This window comes from Medicago sativa, chromosome 4 (assembly GCF_051527215.1).
Source record: "Medicago sativa cultivar Bolivia chromosome 4, Bolivia_mono, whole genome shotgun sequence".
NCBI lineage: Eukaryota > Viridiplantae > Streptophyta > Magnoliopsida > Fabales > Fabaceae > Medicago > Medicago sativa.
In genome coordinates, this window is record NC_140752.1 from 90,980,703 (window position 1) to 90,997,554 (window position 16,852).

At 33.7% G+C, this 16,852-nt stretch overlaps 2 protein-coding genes across 6 annotated transcripts; both read right to left on the bottom strand.

The window, feature by feature from the left end:
* Nucleotides 1-1,926: 1,926 nt before the first annotated feature.
* LOC146933662 (calmodulin-binding transcription activator 3-like) lies at nucleotides 1,927-5,127 on the bottom strand. Of its 2 annotated transcripts, XM_085708404.1 has the most exons (6): nucleotides 4,898-5,127; nucleotides 4,685-4,773; nucleotides 4,532-4,574; nucleotides 4,193-4,382; nucleotides 3,921-4,034; nucleotides 3,300-3,634 (listed from the first exon to the last, which is right to left on the bottom strand). In XM_085708404.1, the coding sequence occupies exons 1-6, from the start codon at nucleotides 5,027-5,029 to the stop codon at nucleotides 3,300-3,302; spliced, it is 903 nt and encodes a 300-aa protein (XP_085564530.1). In that variant the 5' UTR covers nucleotides 5,030-5,127. The 2 variants fall into 2 exon arrangements, with proteins under 2 accessions (XP_085564529.1, XP_085564530.1); XM_085708403.1 differs by lacking the exons at nucleotides 4,193-4,382; nucleotides 4,532-4,574; nucleotides 4,685-4,773; nucleotides 4,898-5,127 and adding exons at nucleotides 1,927-2,358; nucleotides 2,694-2,984 and having other exon boundaries at nucleotides 3,312-3,634; nucleotides 3,921-4,139.
* A 4,664-nt stretch (nucleotides 5,128-9,791) lies between these two features.
* LOC146933663 (calmodulin-binding transcription activator 3-like) lies at nucleotides 9,792-16,837 on the bottom strand. Of its 4 annotated transcripts, XM_085705450.1 has the most exons (13): nucleotides 16,769-16,837; nucleotides 16,489-16,608; nucleotides 16,264-16,379; nucleotides 15,948-16,036; nucleotides 15,247-15,289; nucleotides 14,892-15,048; nucleotides 14,623-14,736; nucleotides 13,963-14,288; nucleotides 12,945-13,511; nucleotides 11,998-12,698; nucleotides 10,898-11,453; nucleotides 10,457-10,783; nucleotides 9,792-10,153 (listed from the first exon to the last, which is right to left on the bottom strand). In XM_085705450.1, exons 1-13 carry the CDS (start codon nucleotides 16,797-16,799, stop codon nucleotides 10,043-10,045), a joined length of 3,258 nt encoding a protein of 1,085 aa, XP_085561576.1. In that variant the 5' UTR covers nucleotides 16,800-16,837; the 3' UTR covers nucleotides 9,792-10,042. The 4 variants fall into 4 exon arrangements, with proteins under 4 accessions (XP_085561576.1, XP_085561578.1, XP_085561575.1 ...); XM_085705452.1 differs by lacking the exon at nucleotides 15,247-15,289; XM_085705449.1 differs by having other exon boundaries at nucleotides 16,489-16,837.
* Between the last annotated feature and the right edge of the window lie 15 nt (nucleotides 16,838-16,852).

The following is a 16,852-nucleotide window of genomic DNA, read 5'->3' on the forward strand; positions in this document are numbered from 1 at the left end:
TACACACCCGAAAGCCCTGAGTTCTACCCGTTCATCCCCAGATATAGATGCGTCACACAAGTAACTCTTCTCTGATCCGCGACCGTGACCTAATTTCTTAGGCGGCTGTGTCAAGCCAGTTCTCTGATCCGGAGTTCATTCAAAATCCATACGTGAAAAGAAGTGGCCTTAGTGATAGTACATACTAAAGCAAAACACTGATACACCCCCAAGTGTCTGCTCAACAATTCTTCCATTATGTTTGATGAGTATAAGGGTAAATTTGTTTCAAAGAACATCTCATTGCTAAATTCAAATGACACCATATCATATTTTTAGTCCAACCAATGACACCATTCATTCAAGTTCACTCGAGAACTATCTTTCTAAGAAACGGGCATATCAACACCATCAACTTTCCTCCTCTAGTTAGTTCTAAGGCTGTATATCTCCCAAAAAGGATCATACATCTCTACTACATCTCCCTCCCGAAAAGAGGCCATCTCCCATAACGGGCTATCCTTTTCAGGCACACATACCCAATTACCTTCAAAGTCTAAAGGATATCGAGACTTCCGACTAACACGGTCGTAACCAAATCCTTGAGGATGAAAATTAAACTCAATATTGTCGTAGGGTTGTATGCTAGGAGGAATGTCCTTAAATTCTCTGGTAGAAGGGTTCCACAGTACAATTGTTATGTCATCGCTAATGTCTTGGTAGATACAAAGAGTGCCATTAACACTAGTCGAGCCCATAATTTCAATATGATAGACATCCTCTCGAAAAGGAGGAGGTCAATCTAATCTAATCCTATCCTCGTACCCCTCACCGTAAAGAATGCACAGCGAGTAATGGAAGGAACCCCCGTGTCGTTTACTTTAGGAGGAGATGCGTGTCATTGTCGTTGTCCTCATCATGTTTGGATAAGAAACTATTGTGAACATGTTCATGAAAAAAGAGCTTTGGAATAAAAAAGACCGTGGTTTTTGAACGCAAGTAAAACGTGTGCGGGATTTAAGAGGCAATTTGGAGAGAATAGATAATGCAATGTCATTGTGTATGTGAGCACTACTAACCTGTTTATTTGTTGTTGCAGCAGCCATTCTTGAAGGAGAAACTGGACAGCAAAGCTGAAGTGAGCATAGTGCAAAGCAAAAGGACAGATTGCCATGTTTGCACCATGAGATCTGTTTGGATCTGAATCCTCTCTTTCCGAACTCCCTATTATATAGAAAAGCAATTAAAGTGGTAAGAGAAAAACCTGAAAATATATTGAAAAACAAGATAACATTGACCTTCCACATTAATTACATGACGTAAATATTGCTATTTCTGATAAGACATTATGCTCAATAAACCATTTCTTGTCCTAATGAATGAAGGAAAATGAAAGTATTTATTCGAAACTAGAATAATCAGAACCTACCATGCTTCCAGGCATACGTGGAGGTTCTGAAGCAATATAACAGGTTTTACTGAGAATTCAACGAATTTCAGCTTTATGCAACCATCGATACCGTGCTTGTAATACAATTTTCTCAATATCTGCTTTTCTCCATCATATTATAACAATTAGACATTTAAACAAAGAGGTTTACTATGTGTTTGCAATAAGATACAAAATAGGGGGAAAAGGACAAAGAGACTAAAATTTCAATATTATGCAAAAGTACAAAGTTGCTAGGTTTTCAATACTACTAGAATAATGACTTATGAAAATAAAGGTCTGCTCGGTTCAACGTAGATGAGGGAAGAGATTTTAATGGAGGAGAGGACAAGGAAGGGAAGGAAGAATTCGCCTCAACATTTTACATGCTAACAACAATCTTAAAGCATACTTATAAATATAAACAAGCAAAAATCTTATGCTAGGACTAGGATGAATTATAAAGTATAAGGACTAGCTCACTATCTTAATCAATATACTAAGCACAAACAAAAATCTAACAACAGAATAAATCTCTAGAATAAATATCAGTAGTTTGTCCCATTTGTCATCCTCCCTCATAAGCAAAGAACTGCTTTTACTTCTAATCTGAGATTTCTCATTCACACTAATTGAATCTAAACTATGTGGGAAACAATTCTTTAAGTTATTTATTAAAAGTATTGAAAGTGACTTCTATTCTCTCCTGCAGTGTTGATTTCTTGAGTAGTATTGACTAGGAAATTGAATTCGCGCACTTCACTACATGCTAACCTATTAGAACATGTTACATAGAAAGGAACCCTGCCAGCCTTGTGTGGAGGTGTACGACAACAGAGAACACCATCCCCGATTTTCTCTGCTGGCACTTCTACTTCACCGAACATGCATGACCATTTACAAACTTCCGCTTCTTGTTGACTCTTTAAGAATTGTCCAAAAATAAAAACCTGTAAAAGTGTTATTAGAAATGTGATTAGTAGTTAAACCAAAAAAAGCAATGTGATTAGTAGTTATAAATTAGTAGTTAGCTACTATTAGAACATGTCAACTTTTTCATTTGAATCATTTTACCATCATCAGTACAATACAATTTTAGACTTTTCTCTCTTTTTCCATGGATACCGTGTTTTCTAAAAAATGTTTTTTATATGTGAACAAAGAAGTAGATAATCAGAATATAGCTAACAGACAAACAAACCAATGTAACATGTATTACAACAGTTGGCTTCAGGGAGCATATGATCAAAACTTTTGGCAAGCGAAGAATATCAAAATAGAATACCTTAATTTCTGAGTCTTCAAATGTCCAGCTAGGAGAAATATTAATGATGCTGAAAAGCTGATCACAGAAAATAGATGGGTACAGCACATAGTTGTCAAAGTGATCTTGGGAGGGAATAATTGTATCGTCAAATCCATTTTCGCTTTCAATTGTATCCCAATAAGCATTAGAATTAGATGGCTTGCTCGGTTCTTCCTGTTCGTTGTTATTATAACTAATCTCGCATGTTGAGACTGAATAATCACCATCTTGAAGCCAACCGTATGTGCGTAAGGAATTAAAACCAGATGCCTGTTCATATGGAAAGTTAAGCTTTTAGCAATTAAACGAGTTTGATGGAGAGAACTAAAAAGATAAATGTTAAAGAATTACTCATACATAAAGCAAAAGCTTATATGGAACAGACAATAGATCCTGATTTAGAACTAAACAATATATATATTACTTTTTTTGAGGAAACAATATATATTACTATATAACATGAAATAATGCAAACAATGAGTATTACATGCAGATGAAGTATCAATTTTACTTGCAGAAATAATCGTTGCCTAAAGTACTTATACAGACCAGTATCAGAATGACACAGATTTCTTTGCCGTATAACTAATCCAATACCTGCCAATTTCCTTCATTTTGTATAAGACTTCCATTCTGATTCTGTTTAGTAATGCTGCTGCTAAAATGTTGCCCCATTACCTCATATTGTTGAGAAGTACTATTTATTTCCATGTTATTGGATTGTATCTCAGGAAAAAAAGGCTGAAAAAGCACATCATAACTTGCATCTGTATTGTCCAAGATATGTTGCCATGATGAATAGCCAAGGAGTTTTGACGGTTCACATGCCGATCCAACATTATTAATGTAACTGGTTTCATTAGCTTGACTGAGTGGGATATAATCTACCTGACGAAAGACAGGCAACCTTTCTTGATCATCTATCACAATTTCAATTTTACAATTAGTATGACATGTTAGGTAAGATCTTGCCTGATCGAAATATAAAATGACGTTTTAACTTTGCTGCACTACTAGCGCATAATTTCGTTACAGTATCATCCAATCATGCTTTGCTACGTCACTAAGTTTGGTTCTTACAACAATCACCTCAAAAGTCATCCTCTTTTAGTGACATGGAAATGCATGATTGAGTGATCGAAGGAAAACCTGTAACCAATTTATTTTACACCAACAGTACATCAAAATAAAATAGAAGAAATTTACCTTTGAGTGGTAGAGGATAGTTAGAACCATTGAGTTGAGTTTTAATGTTCTGAGAAACAGGGTATTGCAGCTCAGGAAAAGAGTAGAGATCAGAATTTGCTTGGCTATTGAATGCTATGAACATTACAATGAGTCACAATGTTAAAATAGATACACAGAAAAAAGTGAACGAAGAATAAAAGCATAAAAAGGCTATTCAAAATTTTCTCTTTGCGCAGAAGTAAAACATTTCAAATTGCCAATAGAATGAGGGAAGCCCAAGAAAAATATACCTAACTCAGCTTCTTCACATTCTGATGCTTGAGCACTGTTAGTTTGCGAATGAACATGGTAACTATATGGATGAAGATTAGACGATAAAGAAGTTTCCATCTCTGTGTTGGCCATAACTTCATATGTTTGTTGAGCATAAGGATTAGATTCTTCATATTCTTTGGAACATATTAAAGTTGCCTTCGCTCCCTGGTTATTTGGAGCAAAAGATAGAAGAAAAAGCAATGAAGTTTAATTTCGGGGAATACAATATTTGTTCTTTCTTATTTCACATTCGATTGTTACAACAAAAGTATGTCATTAGTTCATTCCTCCTTAAATTATGCTAAGCATGTTACCTCTTCCTCCAGATAATGGACTAGAACAATGTGTGACAGTTCCCTGTAAAAATGTCGAATACAAAGAGTTCATGAAGCAACTATAACTAATAAGTTATTCTATTAGTCTAGAATATTAAATACTGCATAGAAAATGATAAAATGAAAACTTACTTCTCAACCAACCAGTAAATTCGTCTACAAAAATTATTATTTTGTGCTCCACGTGCATAGTAGCACTGTAATACTTCCACACCTCCATCCTGAAAACATTACACCTCATTCGACGCAAAAGTATATAAAGTAAAAATAACAAAGATGCTCCCATTAAAGTTTAATTTCCAAAACAGAAGTTGCCAATAAGATTCAGTTTGTAACAATACATACCATGAGTTTTCCATGGCTTTCCTTGAGAGTTCCATCTTTTGTCTTCCTCCAGTTATGACCATCATTTCTAAAGTGTTTCACCACCTTTCGATTATATAGGAAAAGTGAACCACCTAATGTAAACCAAAACATGATAAGACATTATGCTCAATAAACCATTTTTTTGTCCTAATGAATGATGGAAAATGAAAGTATTTATTCAAAACTAGAATAATCAGAATCTACCATACTTGTAGGCATACATGGAGGTTCTGAAGCAATACTATGGTTGTTATAATTACTGAGAATTCGACGAATTTCAGCTTTATGCAACCATCGATGCCGTGCTTGTAGTACAATTTTCTCAATATCTGCTTTTCTCCATCATAGTATATTAGTATAACAATTAGACATTTAAACAGAGGTTTACTATGTGTTAGCAATAGGACTAAAATTTCAATATTATGGAAAAGTACAAAGGTGCTAGGTTTTCAATACTAGAATAACTTGATAGATATTTTAAATAAATATATGTTTGGTTCAAGAGATAGAGTAAAAGAGAAATTTTAAGTAAATATATGTTTGGTTCACGTGGGGAGGGGAGACTTTTTAAATTAATGCAATTTACTTTTTTTATTCCTCTAATCGTACAACAATCTTATGATTCTGAAATTATTTACTTCATAAAAAATTAAACATGAAAATCCAATAACCGAAAACTCCATAAACAATGACACAAAAATTCAGAAATAACTATCACGTATTCATAATTAATAGAGCGCTTACAAAATAGTCTAGTACAATATAACAATATTAATAAAACAATTTATTGGTAGAAATTTTTTGATCTTGATAATCTAACTTTTTATTTTGAGAGATGATCTTGAAAATCTATCTGACACACTAAATATTTACCAAAATAAATTCTATATAAATATGTAAAAGAATTTATTAACATATACACATTACAAAGAAAAACTATAAGCACGATTATATTAAAACACATAAAAAAATGGATACCAGTTTAGTAAAAGAATAATTCTTTTATTTTAATACAGAAATATAAAAGAAAGAAGAAAAGAATACGTACAAAGCAAAATGGACAAAAAAAAAATTAGCATGTTGGAAGTTGGAACATAAAAAGTGCAGGCAAGGAAAAAAGCTTAAAACATGATTCTTTTTTTTTGGTTACAACTTAAAACATGATTCATGAACACATATAAGTCTTAAATTTTTCTCTCAAAAAAAAAAGTCTTCAATTTTCAATAAGAATAGTTATGTTCGGTTATAAGGATTGAACATCAACGATTTTTATGGTGGTCGGTTTGTTGTAGTATATCACACTAAACCACAATCATAGATTTTTTTTTTTGGTTACTCCCACAATCATAGATATAAGATATATGACATGTTGCTCTTAAAAAAAAACATGTTAACGTCATAAAAAAAAGACATATTATCAATGTTTAATCGTACCTGTCATAACCGTATGCTCCATTAGGGTTTGGAGAAGAAAAACCGTTAGAGACTTGAAAGTGTAAGAGTCGGTGTTTTTTTTTCGGTGATATTTTACTTATGACCTAGTGAGATAGTTAGAATGTATAACTATTTTTTAACGGGCTAATCTTATGAATTACCCAACCCATCACGGGCCACTCTCAAATATAAATCGCCTAAAATGTTTAGAATATTTGCTCTTTTCATTTTAAAAATTGCTCCATATATAAAACCCAAAAATATCAAAATAAGTGTATTAAAATATTAAATAATTGATTTTATATTTTAATTAATTAATTTGAGAAAATCCACAAATTTAGCTATTCTTTCACTTTTACGACCTTAATTAATTATTCAAATATAAGAATTATAACAACTAGAAATACCAATAATTTATAAAATCACTTAAAACAAAATAGTGTAAGAAATACAAGTTTTAACAATGCAAAAAATTGAATCTGATAGGGAAAACAAAATCATATACTTGTTAAATACCAACATTTCACATAGAATAATGAATATCGACTAACATAATATAATTAAGAAATACATCATCTAAAAATGGTTCAAGCATGTGAAAATGCTATAAAAGATATGATTATAAGGTGATGTAGTCTTTCTATAAAAAAAAAAAAAAGTGATGTAATCTCATATTTATATGATAAGTGTCAATTTTACTTAAATTCACATGTATATTTATAACACTTATTAACTTGTTTGGTAAGAAATCTCATGAAACTTCCAAATTCACTGTAAATATTACAGTTAGATTTCAAATATCACCACAATTATACTATGACCTGTTTCACTTGTACTTATAGGTTTTAAATATCAAAGGATACTTGAATTGAAAAAGATCAACGATTCTGAGTATAAGACAATTTGCTGAGCGAGCCAGGAGTGAACCAGAAGCAAACCATTACAAAGAGTTAAGATGGAACATGGTAGGAAGATTCTCTGAGCGAGTTGGAGGCGAATCAAGAGTTGGAGGTATTTTGCATAGAGCAATTCACTAAGCGAGCAACATTTCGCTTAGCGAATTTATGGCGATCTTGCGACATTAGGGATGACTTGGAAATTACTTCACTTTGAAGAAATATCAATTCACTATGCGAGCCTCTTGTCTGCTTAGCGAATCTTCACTTTTCTGTCACCTACATAAAACAACTCATATCACAATTTGAAGTATCTTTTGCCATTTTATGGGTTCTAAACTAGAGAGAGCCACCATGGGAGATAAATAGCAAGTTTGAAGAAATATGAGGAATCACCGTCAATTATACTTTCATCTCTTGATATGTACTGTAAGGCTATTACGGTCAACTAATTCTCTCTATTGTTGGAATTAGGTGTAGTTAGATATGATGCTTTTGTAAATGCTTGATTTGGTTGATTATATAAAATCTTTCCGCACTTATGTGAAACTCTGAAAATGAGCTTTCCATTTAAAAAGTGCTAGACATAAACTTTTTTACTTAAGGGGTCTAAAATTAGTTCATTTGTAGATGCTAGTTTCTAGACATATGACTAGACTTACAATAACAACCTACTGTCAGAACTTAACGATATTGTATCGATTAATTGAGCGAGACATCAGAAGTTAACATGTAAAATAGATTTCACATCGTCTTTCAGACAAGAAAACATATGATGAGCGACAAAGGAATGTATAATCGAAACATTGAAAATATATAATCGGTCAAGAGGATAAATTGAAAGAACAGTCAATGAAATATAGTCCCAGTAATACTATCTCTATATTCTTGTTTATGATTCAAATATGCTTAGAATGTACAATCAAATCCAACTCCTTACTTAAAACAACATTAATTTTTTTTTTTATAATAAAAACGATATTAATTGTTGAAAGACAATGATATCACACTTGTCCGAGTAATATTTATCTTTTGACCTGATTAAAACGAAGTTATTGTCAGAGACTCGTGTTTAAGATTTTGCAGCATCACAACAATTTTTTTTAACAAAAATAAACGACATTCATTCATTCATTCAAATTAATAGAGTACATTGATACAATACAAATTCAAAGTCACTAAAAACAAAAAGATGAATCTGCGAACAAACTCACAACATCCATGTTAATAGCATAAAACGACTGAGCACATTTGCCTACAAACACGACTGCATTCAAGTCTCCAGCAAGGTCATGCAAAGACAACGAAATCACAAAAACCAATTGAAGAAGACCGAAAATATATGGAAACCACTTGGTCGGGAGACAAGAAAAACTGAGGTGACAGCTAGTGTTTGGGAAGGAGAGAAGATAGAGTTGTGACTTTGCAACAATTTTTATTGTTTTAAGTAATCGTACATTATTGTATACTTCGTTGTATTTTCACCTCTCTGCTGGTCAAAGTTGTTCTTGTTAGTTCCTTTTCAGAATCTCCAAATCAGACATAGACTACGACTGACCGTGGTTGTTACAACTTTTATTATTTCCAAGAATGGAGACAAGAACAATGCAAATAATATGCAGCCCCTCCTTGTCAACAATGCCAATCGATTGTGTTGCGTCAATTTTCTTTTGACAAAATATGTTGCAACAATTTATGATAAATGGATTATATGCTTTTCTTTAGTTATGTACACACGTTTTCATACTTTTGATTTTTGTTTTTTGAGAGGTATACTTTTGAACATTAGAAGCCTTTTAATTGATTTTAATATTAATGGAGTATATTCTATTAATTGCCAATATTATATAGTACAGTGCAGATCGGTTCTTAGAAGGAAGAGTTCATGGTGTGCGATTGGTAGTACGAAGAGTCCGTGGTGATCGTGATTTACAAAGTTGGAGGATAATATTTTCCAACACAGTTCAGCCGAGACGTCGAATGCCGAGGATAAGTTTTTCTGTGATAAATATTACAGGTATATGTCTTTCATATATTGTGGCATAAGCTGTTACTTGGTTTCTTGAGTGGTTGGGAATATGTAAACTGCCTGTTTTCTCCATTTTGAATCTTGTGCTGAGCTTAATTATGCTGCTCCTTGTTTATCTATGAACAACTAACAATCATGTCGTATCTCATTAGGTGAAGTTGGTTATATGAATTTTAATCAATGCATTAGACTTACCAGTTGATGACAAATATGTGATTTTTTTTCTTTGACATCAGTTTGCAAGAAGCTCAAAAGAGAATGAAGATAAAGAAACCACCTCACACTCCGGTCATTCATCTCAAGCAGTTTAAATACCTGGAACAGCTTGCCCGCTTCAAGAAGTTATCTTACCAGGTTGTTTTTGAACTCATTGCACATTTTTAGGTTAACCAATGACATGTACTGCATAATCTGACAAAGGTGCCAACGCTAATCTAATTGTAAACCCAACCTCAGCTCCCTCCTGGCAATGAACCATGCATTGAAAAATTGGCTTCACAATTTGCTTAAAGCATTTTATTCTAGCTAAGATAAATCTGCACTCGACAGGGAGAAGTGCATATTATTTGGAATTATATGATTTGAGTTTTTGCATTTTTGTGTGAGGTGTTAGCAAATGACCCTACAATTTCTTTTTAACTACACAAGTGAACATGATTCAAGATTTTTCTACAAGGATCAAAATAAGACAATCGCCTGATTATGTTACAATCTAACCCATACATACAATGAACAACCAAACATATTATGGATGGACGCTAATTTCTAAGTGGCTGTAGGCATGAAAGTATCTTCGTCCAACAATGCTTCAAGATCAACGAGGTTATTGAATTGTCTTGTTTCTTCTGAATTGATAAAATTTCGATCTTGCTTTACCTACAAAAGGCATTTACAAAAGACTGGCTAAGCTTTGCTGGCAATCAGAATAACAAATTAAATGATATTAACTGCTGGCATTTTGAAAGTCCTGATGATTTTGCATTATGGTTCAGCAGATGATTCAGGTGGGAATAACAGAAACCTCTAAGTTTTGCATTCTTGATTCCCGTATTTCTGATAAACTAGTAAAAATCTCATGCAAGATTGATTGCACAGTTGTGAAAAAAATGGCTGAAAACATATAGTGTGAAATTTGGCGACATATCATTAGAAAAATACTTTTCTTAAACAGATACATACCTGATTTTCTTGTATCTCAGTTACAACATTCAACAACCTGTGGTATTGGTCTCTTGCATCTGGATATTGAGCCATTGACTTCACTCTAGCAAGGGCTTTCTCCAACCTTTTCTCAGTTTGCTTCCTGCCTTCTTTCAAAAAATCGTAGTCATCCTCAGTGGAAGATGATACACCTTGTACCATAGTTCCCTCAGAAATAGCCTCTGATTTGAATCCACGCAAACCACTACCTTTTCGACGCCAACGTAATATAACCTTTTCCACAATCCCAACCGACCAAATTATCTTCCCATAGTTTTTCCTAACCTGGTGACCTCTCACGTGAGCCTATAATAAGTTAGAGGATTAAAGGAAAGCATGCATTAGCAAACATTAAACACAAACAAAAAGAGCAACATCATTTGTACATAATTCATGCAAAGGTTGGAAATATATATGTACCTGAATTTTTACAATTCGCTGTCGGATAATCAAAAAATCTTTTCTGCCCTTCCAACTGCGAAACTTGTTCTGAATACGTGTTGCAGCAACATGAACAGGCTCATTGCGTAGTCCAGACTTGTGTGACTTCGCATTCACTGATATTAGTGAAAGAGCACGTTCATCAGATATTCCAAATTTGTCACCATCGTATTCCTTTTGTTGTTTTCTCTGGAATGATTGCACTCTAAAAACTTGATGAATACGAGCAGCAGCTTGAGTTGCATTGCACACTGCAGCCAGTGAATCTTTCATTGAAGGTTCATGTGAGAAGCACTCATTGTTTTGTTCTCGGACTCTTTGTTTTGTTCCAACGGTTTCTCTCATGTTTCTTTTCAAATCAAGAGACTTGAGTTGTGAGCTTAAGAAAGATTCTGCAAGATAACCAGCAATTCCTTTGTGTCCATTTGCAGAAGCTAGGTCGGCTGGTGTTCTACCAGAAGGATGTTGTGGGCATGGATCAGTAAGTGCTCCTGGTGCTGCCCCAAGAGATATGAGGGAAGCAACTGTCCTCTCCCTGATAATGAAAGTAAAATGCAATTCCTCAATGAAAATTGAAAAATCACGAGTCTCACGTTGGACTCTTTTCATGGGAAATGGCTCTCGCCTTTCCCGAGGTATGCTTAAATAGCCCACACACCCCTTCGATTATTTAAATGAGCACTCTCACCACCTTTATTTGTTAGGGATGTCGTGTCTTTTAAATACACAGGAGTATATGTATTATTTTAGCATACCTCACGGAAGATGAGTGCAATTTTGCAATTTGCATTGTTTCTAGTATGATTCTTTTTTCCATAACAAAAACGCAGGTACTTCCAACCTTTTCATTTTTCAACCCTATGATGAAATGAAGCATATTGAGCAAAAAAAAAAATGTAAGCATTTTAACTTCTGCTAGGCCTGTTTCACATATTTTATACAGTACTATCACTCTTGCAAAGATGCAATTCAGATCAGTAGTTTATCCTATTAGTTTTATGTATTGTCAAAGTGTATCGTGTTGGAGTAATACGATGAACTATAAATTGAGTTTAGATGAAAAGCATTGAGATGCTGACCTGCCACAAAACGCCGCCCAATGAAGAGCAGTCCATCCATTTACATCGCGAAAGTTCACATTCACACCAGCAACAATTGTTGGTTCTAAGGCCCAATCGTAGCCAAGAAAGGCTGCAAAATGAAGCACACCTTGGCCACCTTCATCTAATACATTTGGGCCTTTCCCATCTTCAGTTGTTTTCTGAAGGAGCCATGCATGTAGTTTATCTTTTACAAGATTTTGAAGCAGTTGATCATGTACAAGTTCTGGAGAAAAATCTTTGTCTAGAGTAAATTTAAGTAGTTCGTCCCATTCATCGTCCTTCCTACCAAGCAAAGAACTGATTTTACTTCTCAGTTGAGATTTCTCATTCACACTAATCGAATCTAAATCCCGAGGGAAGTCATGCTCTTGGGACAACAATTCTCCAAATCGTTTATTAAAAGTATCATAAGTATTGCTGCTTCTGATCTCACCGGCAGTGTTGACTTCTTGAGTATAATTGACTCGGAAATCGAATTCGCGCACTTCACTACATGCTAACCTATTAGAACATGTTACGTAGAAAGGAACCCGTCCAGCCTTGTGTTGAGGTGTATAACAACAGAGAACACTATTCCTGGTTATCTCTGCCGGCACTTCTATCTCGCCGAACATGCATGACCATTTACAATCTTCTGCTTCATGTTGACTCTTTAAGAATCGTCCTGAAATGAGAACCTGTAAAATTGATATTAGTAGTTAGAAATTAGTATCATTTTACCGTCATCAATATAGTGCACTTTTAGACTTTTCTCTCTTTTTCTTCCATGGATACCATGTTTTTTTAATAACTTTTTTTATATGTAAATAAGTAGATAATCAGAATATAGCTAACAGATGAACAAAAACAAAATAACAGATATTACAACAGTTCAGTGAACATATGGTCAAAACTGGCAAGTGCAGAATATCAAAATAGGATACCTTAATTTCCGAGTCTTCAAATGCCCAACTTGGGGAATAATCAATGATGCTAAAAAGCTGATCATAGCAAATAGATGGATCCAGTACATAGTTCTCCAAGTGCACCTGGGAAGGAATAGTTGTACTGTCAACACCATTTTCGCTTTCAACTGTATCCCAATAAGCACTAGAAGGGGAATGCTTGCTTGATTCTTCGACATCGCCTAGTTCTTTACTCATCCATCGGTTGAAACTGTCGAGCTTCTTCAGGCCCTCTTCTGCCACAGATACACTTAATAGAGTCTTCTTTGAAGTGAAATGAGTGTCTTCTATTCCAACTAGGCTTTTATCGATCCCTAGATCTGATTTTAACTTGTCTTCTGCTTTTAAAAGTATTTCATGAGGGCTATTTTGCATAAGAACCTTGTTTTGTTGGTGTGTATGAAGAAGGAACTGTTCCAAGGATTGTTGAAAATCAACTTCATTAACTTCCTGCTCATTGTCACTATAACTAACCTCACACGATGAGCCTGAATAGGCACTATCTTTGGGCCATGTGGATGCGCTTAAAGAATTAAAACCAGAGGCCTGTTCACAAGGAAAATTAAGATTTAATTTTGAGCAGTTAAATGAGTTTGATGGAGAGTTAAAAAGTTACATGTTTAAGAATTACTCATGCATAAAGCAAAACTTCATTCCTTGACTAGTCTTTAAATTTTTGAAGAAACACGAAACAAGTAATTAAGCAGTCAGAAACATACAAGTGTTTACAAATCACAACATCAAACCAACATCACTTTGTAGTGAGTCATTAGTTTATTTTGACTTTTGATATGAAGACAAATACCATATTGAAGCTTATACAGAACAGACTATATATCCTGATTTAAAACTAAATAATTTTACTATGTAACATGAAATAATGCAATAAATGAAGTATCCATTTTACTTGCAGACATGGTTGATGCATAAAGTAGTTAAACAGACCAATATCAGAATGACACATTTCTTTACGATATAAGTATAACTAGTCCCATACCTGCCAATTTCCTTCAGCTTCAGCTGGTATAAAACTTCTATTATCATACTGTTTAGTAATGCTGATGGTTAAATGTTGCCCCATTGTCTCATATCCTTGAGAAGTACTATTGATTCCCGTGTTATTGGGTTCTGTTTCAGGAAAAGACTGAAAAGGCACATTATGACTTCCAGCCTTATTTTCTAAGATATCTTGCCATGATGAAAAGCCAAGAACTTTTGAGAGTTCACATGTCAATCCAACATTGTTAATGTATTTGGTTTCATTAGCTTGACTGAGTAAGATATCATCCACCTGAGGAATGACAGGCAACCTTTCCTGATCATCTATCACAATTTCAATTTTACAATTAGTATGGCATGTAAGGTAAGATCTTGCCTGATCCAAAGGCCAACATTATCGGAATATATAAAATATAGTGATTTAATTTTGAAGTTTGATGCTCTTCTAGAATAGAATTTTACTGCGGTGAAATTCATTACAGTTCATTCAACCATCCATTGCTACGTCACTAAGTTTGATTACCTCAAAAGTCACACTCTTTTAATGACACAGCAATACATGATTGATCGATAAAAGGGAAACATGAATACAATTTATTTTACACTTACCGTACATCAAAATAAATTGTTGAAAATAATTTAAATTGAAGAAATTTACCTTTGAGAGATAGGGGACAGTTAGAATAAGGGAGTTGAACTTTAATCTTTTGAACAGCAGGCTGTTGCAGCTCAAGAAAAGAGTAGAAATCCGAATTTGCATGGCTATTGAATGCTACAAACATTACATCGAGTTACAATATTAAAATAGATACAAGAAGGTGAATTGAAGAATAAAAAAATAAAGAAGGCTATTCAAAAAGTTCTCTAGGTGCGACAGTAAAACATTTCAAATCGTTAATAGAATAATGCTATGCTAAAAAGACATACCTGATTCAGCTTCTTCATATTCTGATGCTTGACCACTGTTAATGCTAGACGGTAAAGAAGTCTCTGCCTCTGTGTTAGGCATAACTTTGTATGTTTGTTGATCACAAGGATTAGATTCTTCATTTTCTTTGGCATGCATTAAAGTTGCTTTGGTTCCCTGGAGGAAAAAACTTGATCAGAATACCTATATTACTTTTAAGGACCAAATTTACCAAGCACTGAAAAATTATATGTCATTAGTTCATTGTTCCTTAAATTGTTACTAAGAATGTAAAAAGAAGAAATTCTTATTGAGATTCCATCAAATAACAAGGAGAAAGATGATAAAAACTACTGTATGATTGTATCATTATACCTTCACTTCCCGATAATGGACTAGAACGATGTGTGAGAGTTCCCTGTAACAATGTCGAATACAAAGAGTGAAAAGAGAAATCCTAAAAGAAGTACTTCCAGAGATAGGAACCACCAAAAAAAAAATTAGCAATTTCTTGAAGCAAGTAGAATTACATGCTTTAACTAGGTACTAATGAGATAGATCTAGTATTGCTGATCACATGTATTGGTTTAAAGCATATCATCCTCAAGCAAGAACAAATGCATCAAAACATGAAGATGAAAAAAAAGTATAAGTTTTCTTCATTTGCTCTGCATGGACAATACCAATATGTGTGAGATGGAGACAAAGCGAGGCAAGGCAGAAACTTTGAAGGAGGGAAGAAGACAAATAGAGTGTTTAGATAAACAACGTAATTAAGCGCTTATTCAGACAAGGCTTTAACATAAAGGAGCTGATGTATAAGTTGTTATTACAATTGGAGAGGAAATGAAGACAGACTTGTTTTACATGAAAAATGATGATAAACTTTGCATAACTATGTCTAACTTAATTTTATCAGAGAACGATTTGACCTTAACGGAATTTTATTAATCACTCGATTCCAACCACTTAGTTATAAACCAAGGATTATAAATTATTTATTCAGCTGTAAAATATTAAATAGAAATGAAGATTTTTTAGTGTGAGATTTGAAAATGGTAAACATGAAAACTTACTCCTCAAGCATCCAGTAAGTTCGTCTTTGAAAATTGTCATTTTGTTCTCCATGGGCGTAGTAGCAGTGCAATACTTCCACACTTCCAGCCTGAAAACATCATATGTTATTCAATGTAATGGTTTATACCGTAAAATTAGAAAGATATGTTCTGAATTCAGTTTATTTCCTATTCCAGGATTGATTTTAATGACATTAAAATAATTTCAGCATCGTCTTTTTATGTTATTGTTTTATTTCCAATTTAGATTAAAGTTGTAACTGCAACAATACCTAAGGTTTTTATCTTAGGTTGAATAAAATATATGTGTACATACCTTGAGTCTCTCATGAGCTTCCCTAACAGTTTTTCCATCTTTTTTCTTCCTCCAGTTATGTCCATCTTTTCTAAAGTATCTCGTCACCTTTCGATCAAACAAGAAAAGTGAACCACCTATTGTCAACCAATCCAAAACATCACAATTCATAAAAGCATTCTGCTTATAATAAAGATCTCGAAACAAAAAGAGCTATTAAGAAATTAGAATCAGAATTAATCATACTTGGAGGCATATACGAAGGTTGCGAAGAAATCTGAAAGCTGTTATAGTTAGTGAGAATTTGGCAAATTTCAGCCGGACGTAGCCATCGATATTGTGCTTGTAATAAAATTTCTTCAATATCTGTTGTGGCAATCATAGTATATGAATTAGACATTTAAACGTAAGATATAACATACAATAAAATTGTGTGTGCAGTAGCAGATAAGCAGTACTAGTAATAATTAGAAAGAAATGGTAAAAAAAAACAATAGTAAATAGAAATGAAGAAAAGAAGGGTGACCAAATTGATTAGGGTGAAGATGATGAGCCATATATGAAAGTGAGAAACTGATCAAGTGAATGAGTGAATGAAAAGGAGAAAGAA

What these genes read in the sequence shown, in the direction of transcription:
- LOC146933663 (XM_085705449.1), bottom strand. Translation starts at nt 16,642, where the DNA reads ATGTCTAATTCATATACTATGATTGCCACAACAGATATTGAAGAAATT. An exon ending in AAGCTCATGAGAGACTCAAG is followed by an intron (nt 16,037 to 16,263) that starts GTATGTACACAT and finishes TGATGTTTTCAG; the next exon opens with GCTGGAAGTGTGGAAGTATT. An exon ending in TTGAAGACTCGGAAATTAAG is followed by an intron (nt 12,699 to 12,944) that starts GTATCCTATTTT and finishes TCAATTTTACAG; the next exon opens with GTTCTCATTTCAGGACGATT.
- LOC146933662 (XM_085708403.1), bottom strand. Translation starts at nt 4,044, where the DNA reads ATGTTCATAGCATTCAATAGCCAAGCAAATTCTGATCTCTACTCTTTT. An exon ending in CTATCCTCTACCACTCAAAG is followed by an intron (nt 3,635 to 3,920) that starts GTAAATTTCTTC and finishes AAATTGTGATAG; the next exon opens with ATGATCAAGAAAGGTTGCCT. An exon ending in AAAATGAAGGAAATTGGCAG is followed by an intron (nt 2,985 to 3,311) that starts GTATTGGATTAG and finishes CCATATGAACAG; the next exon opens with GCATCTGGTTTTAATTCCTT.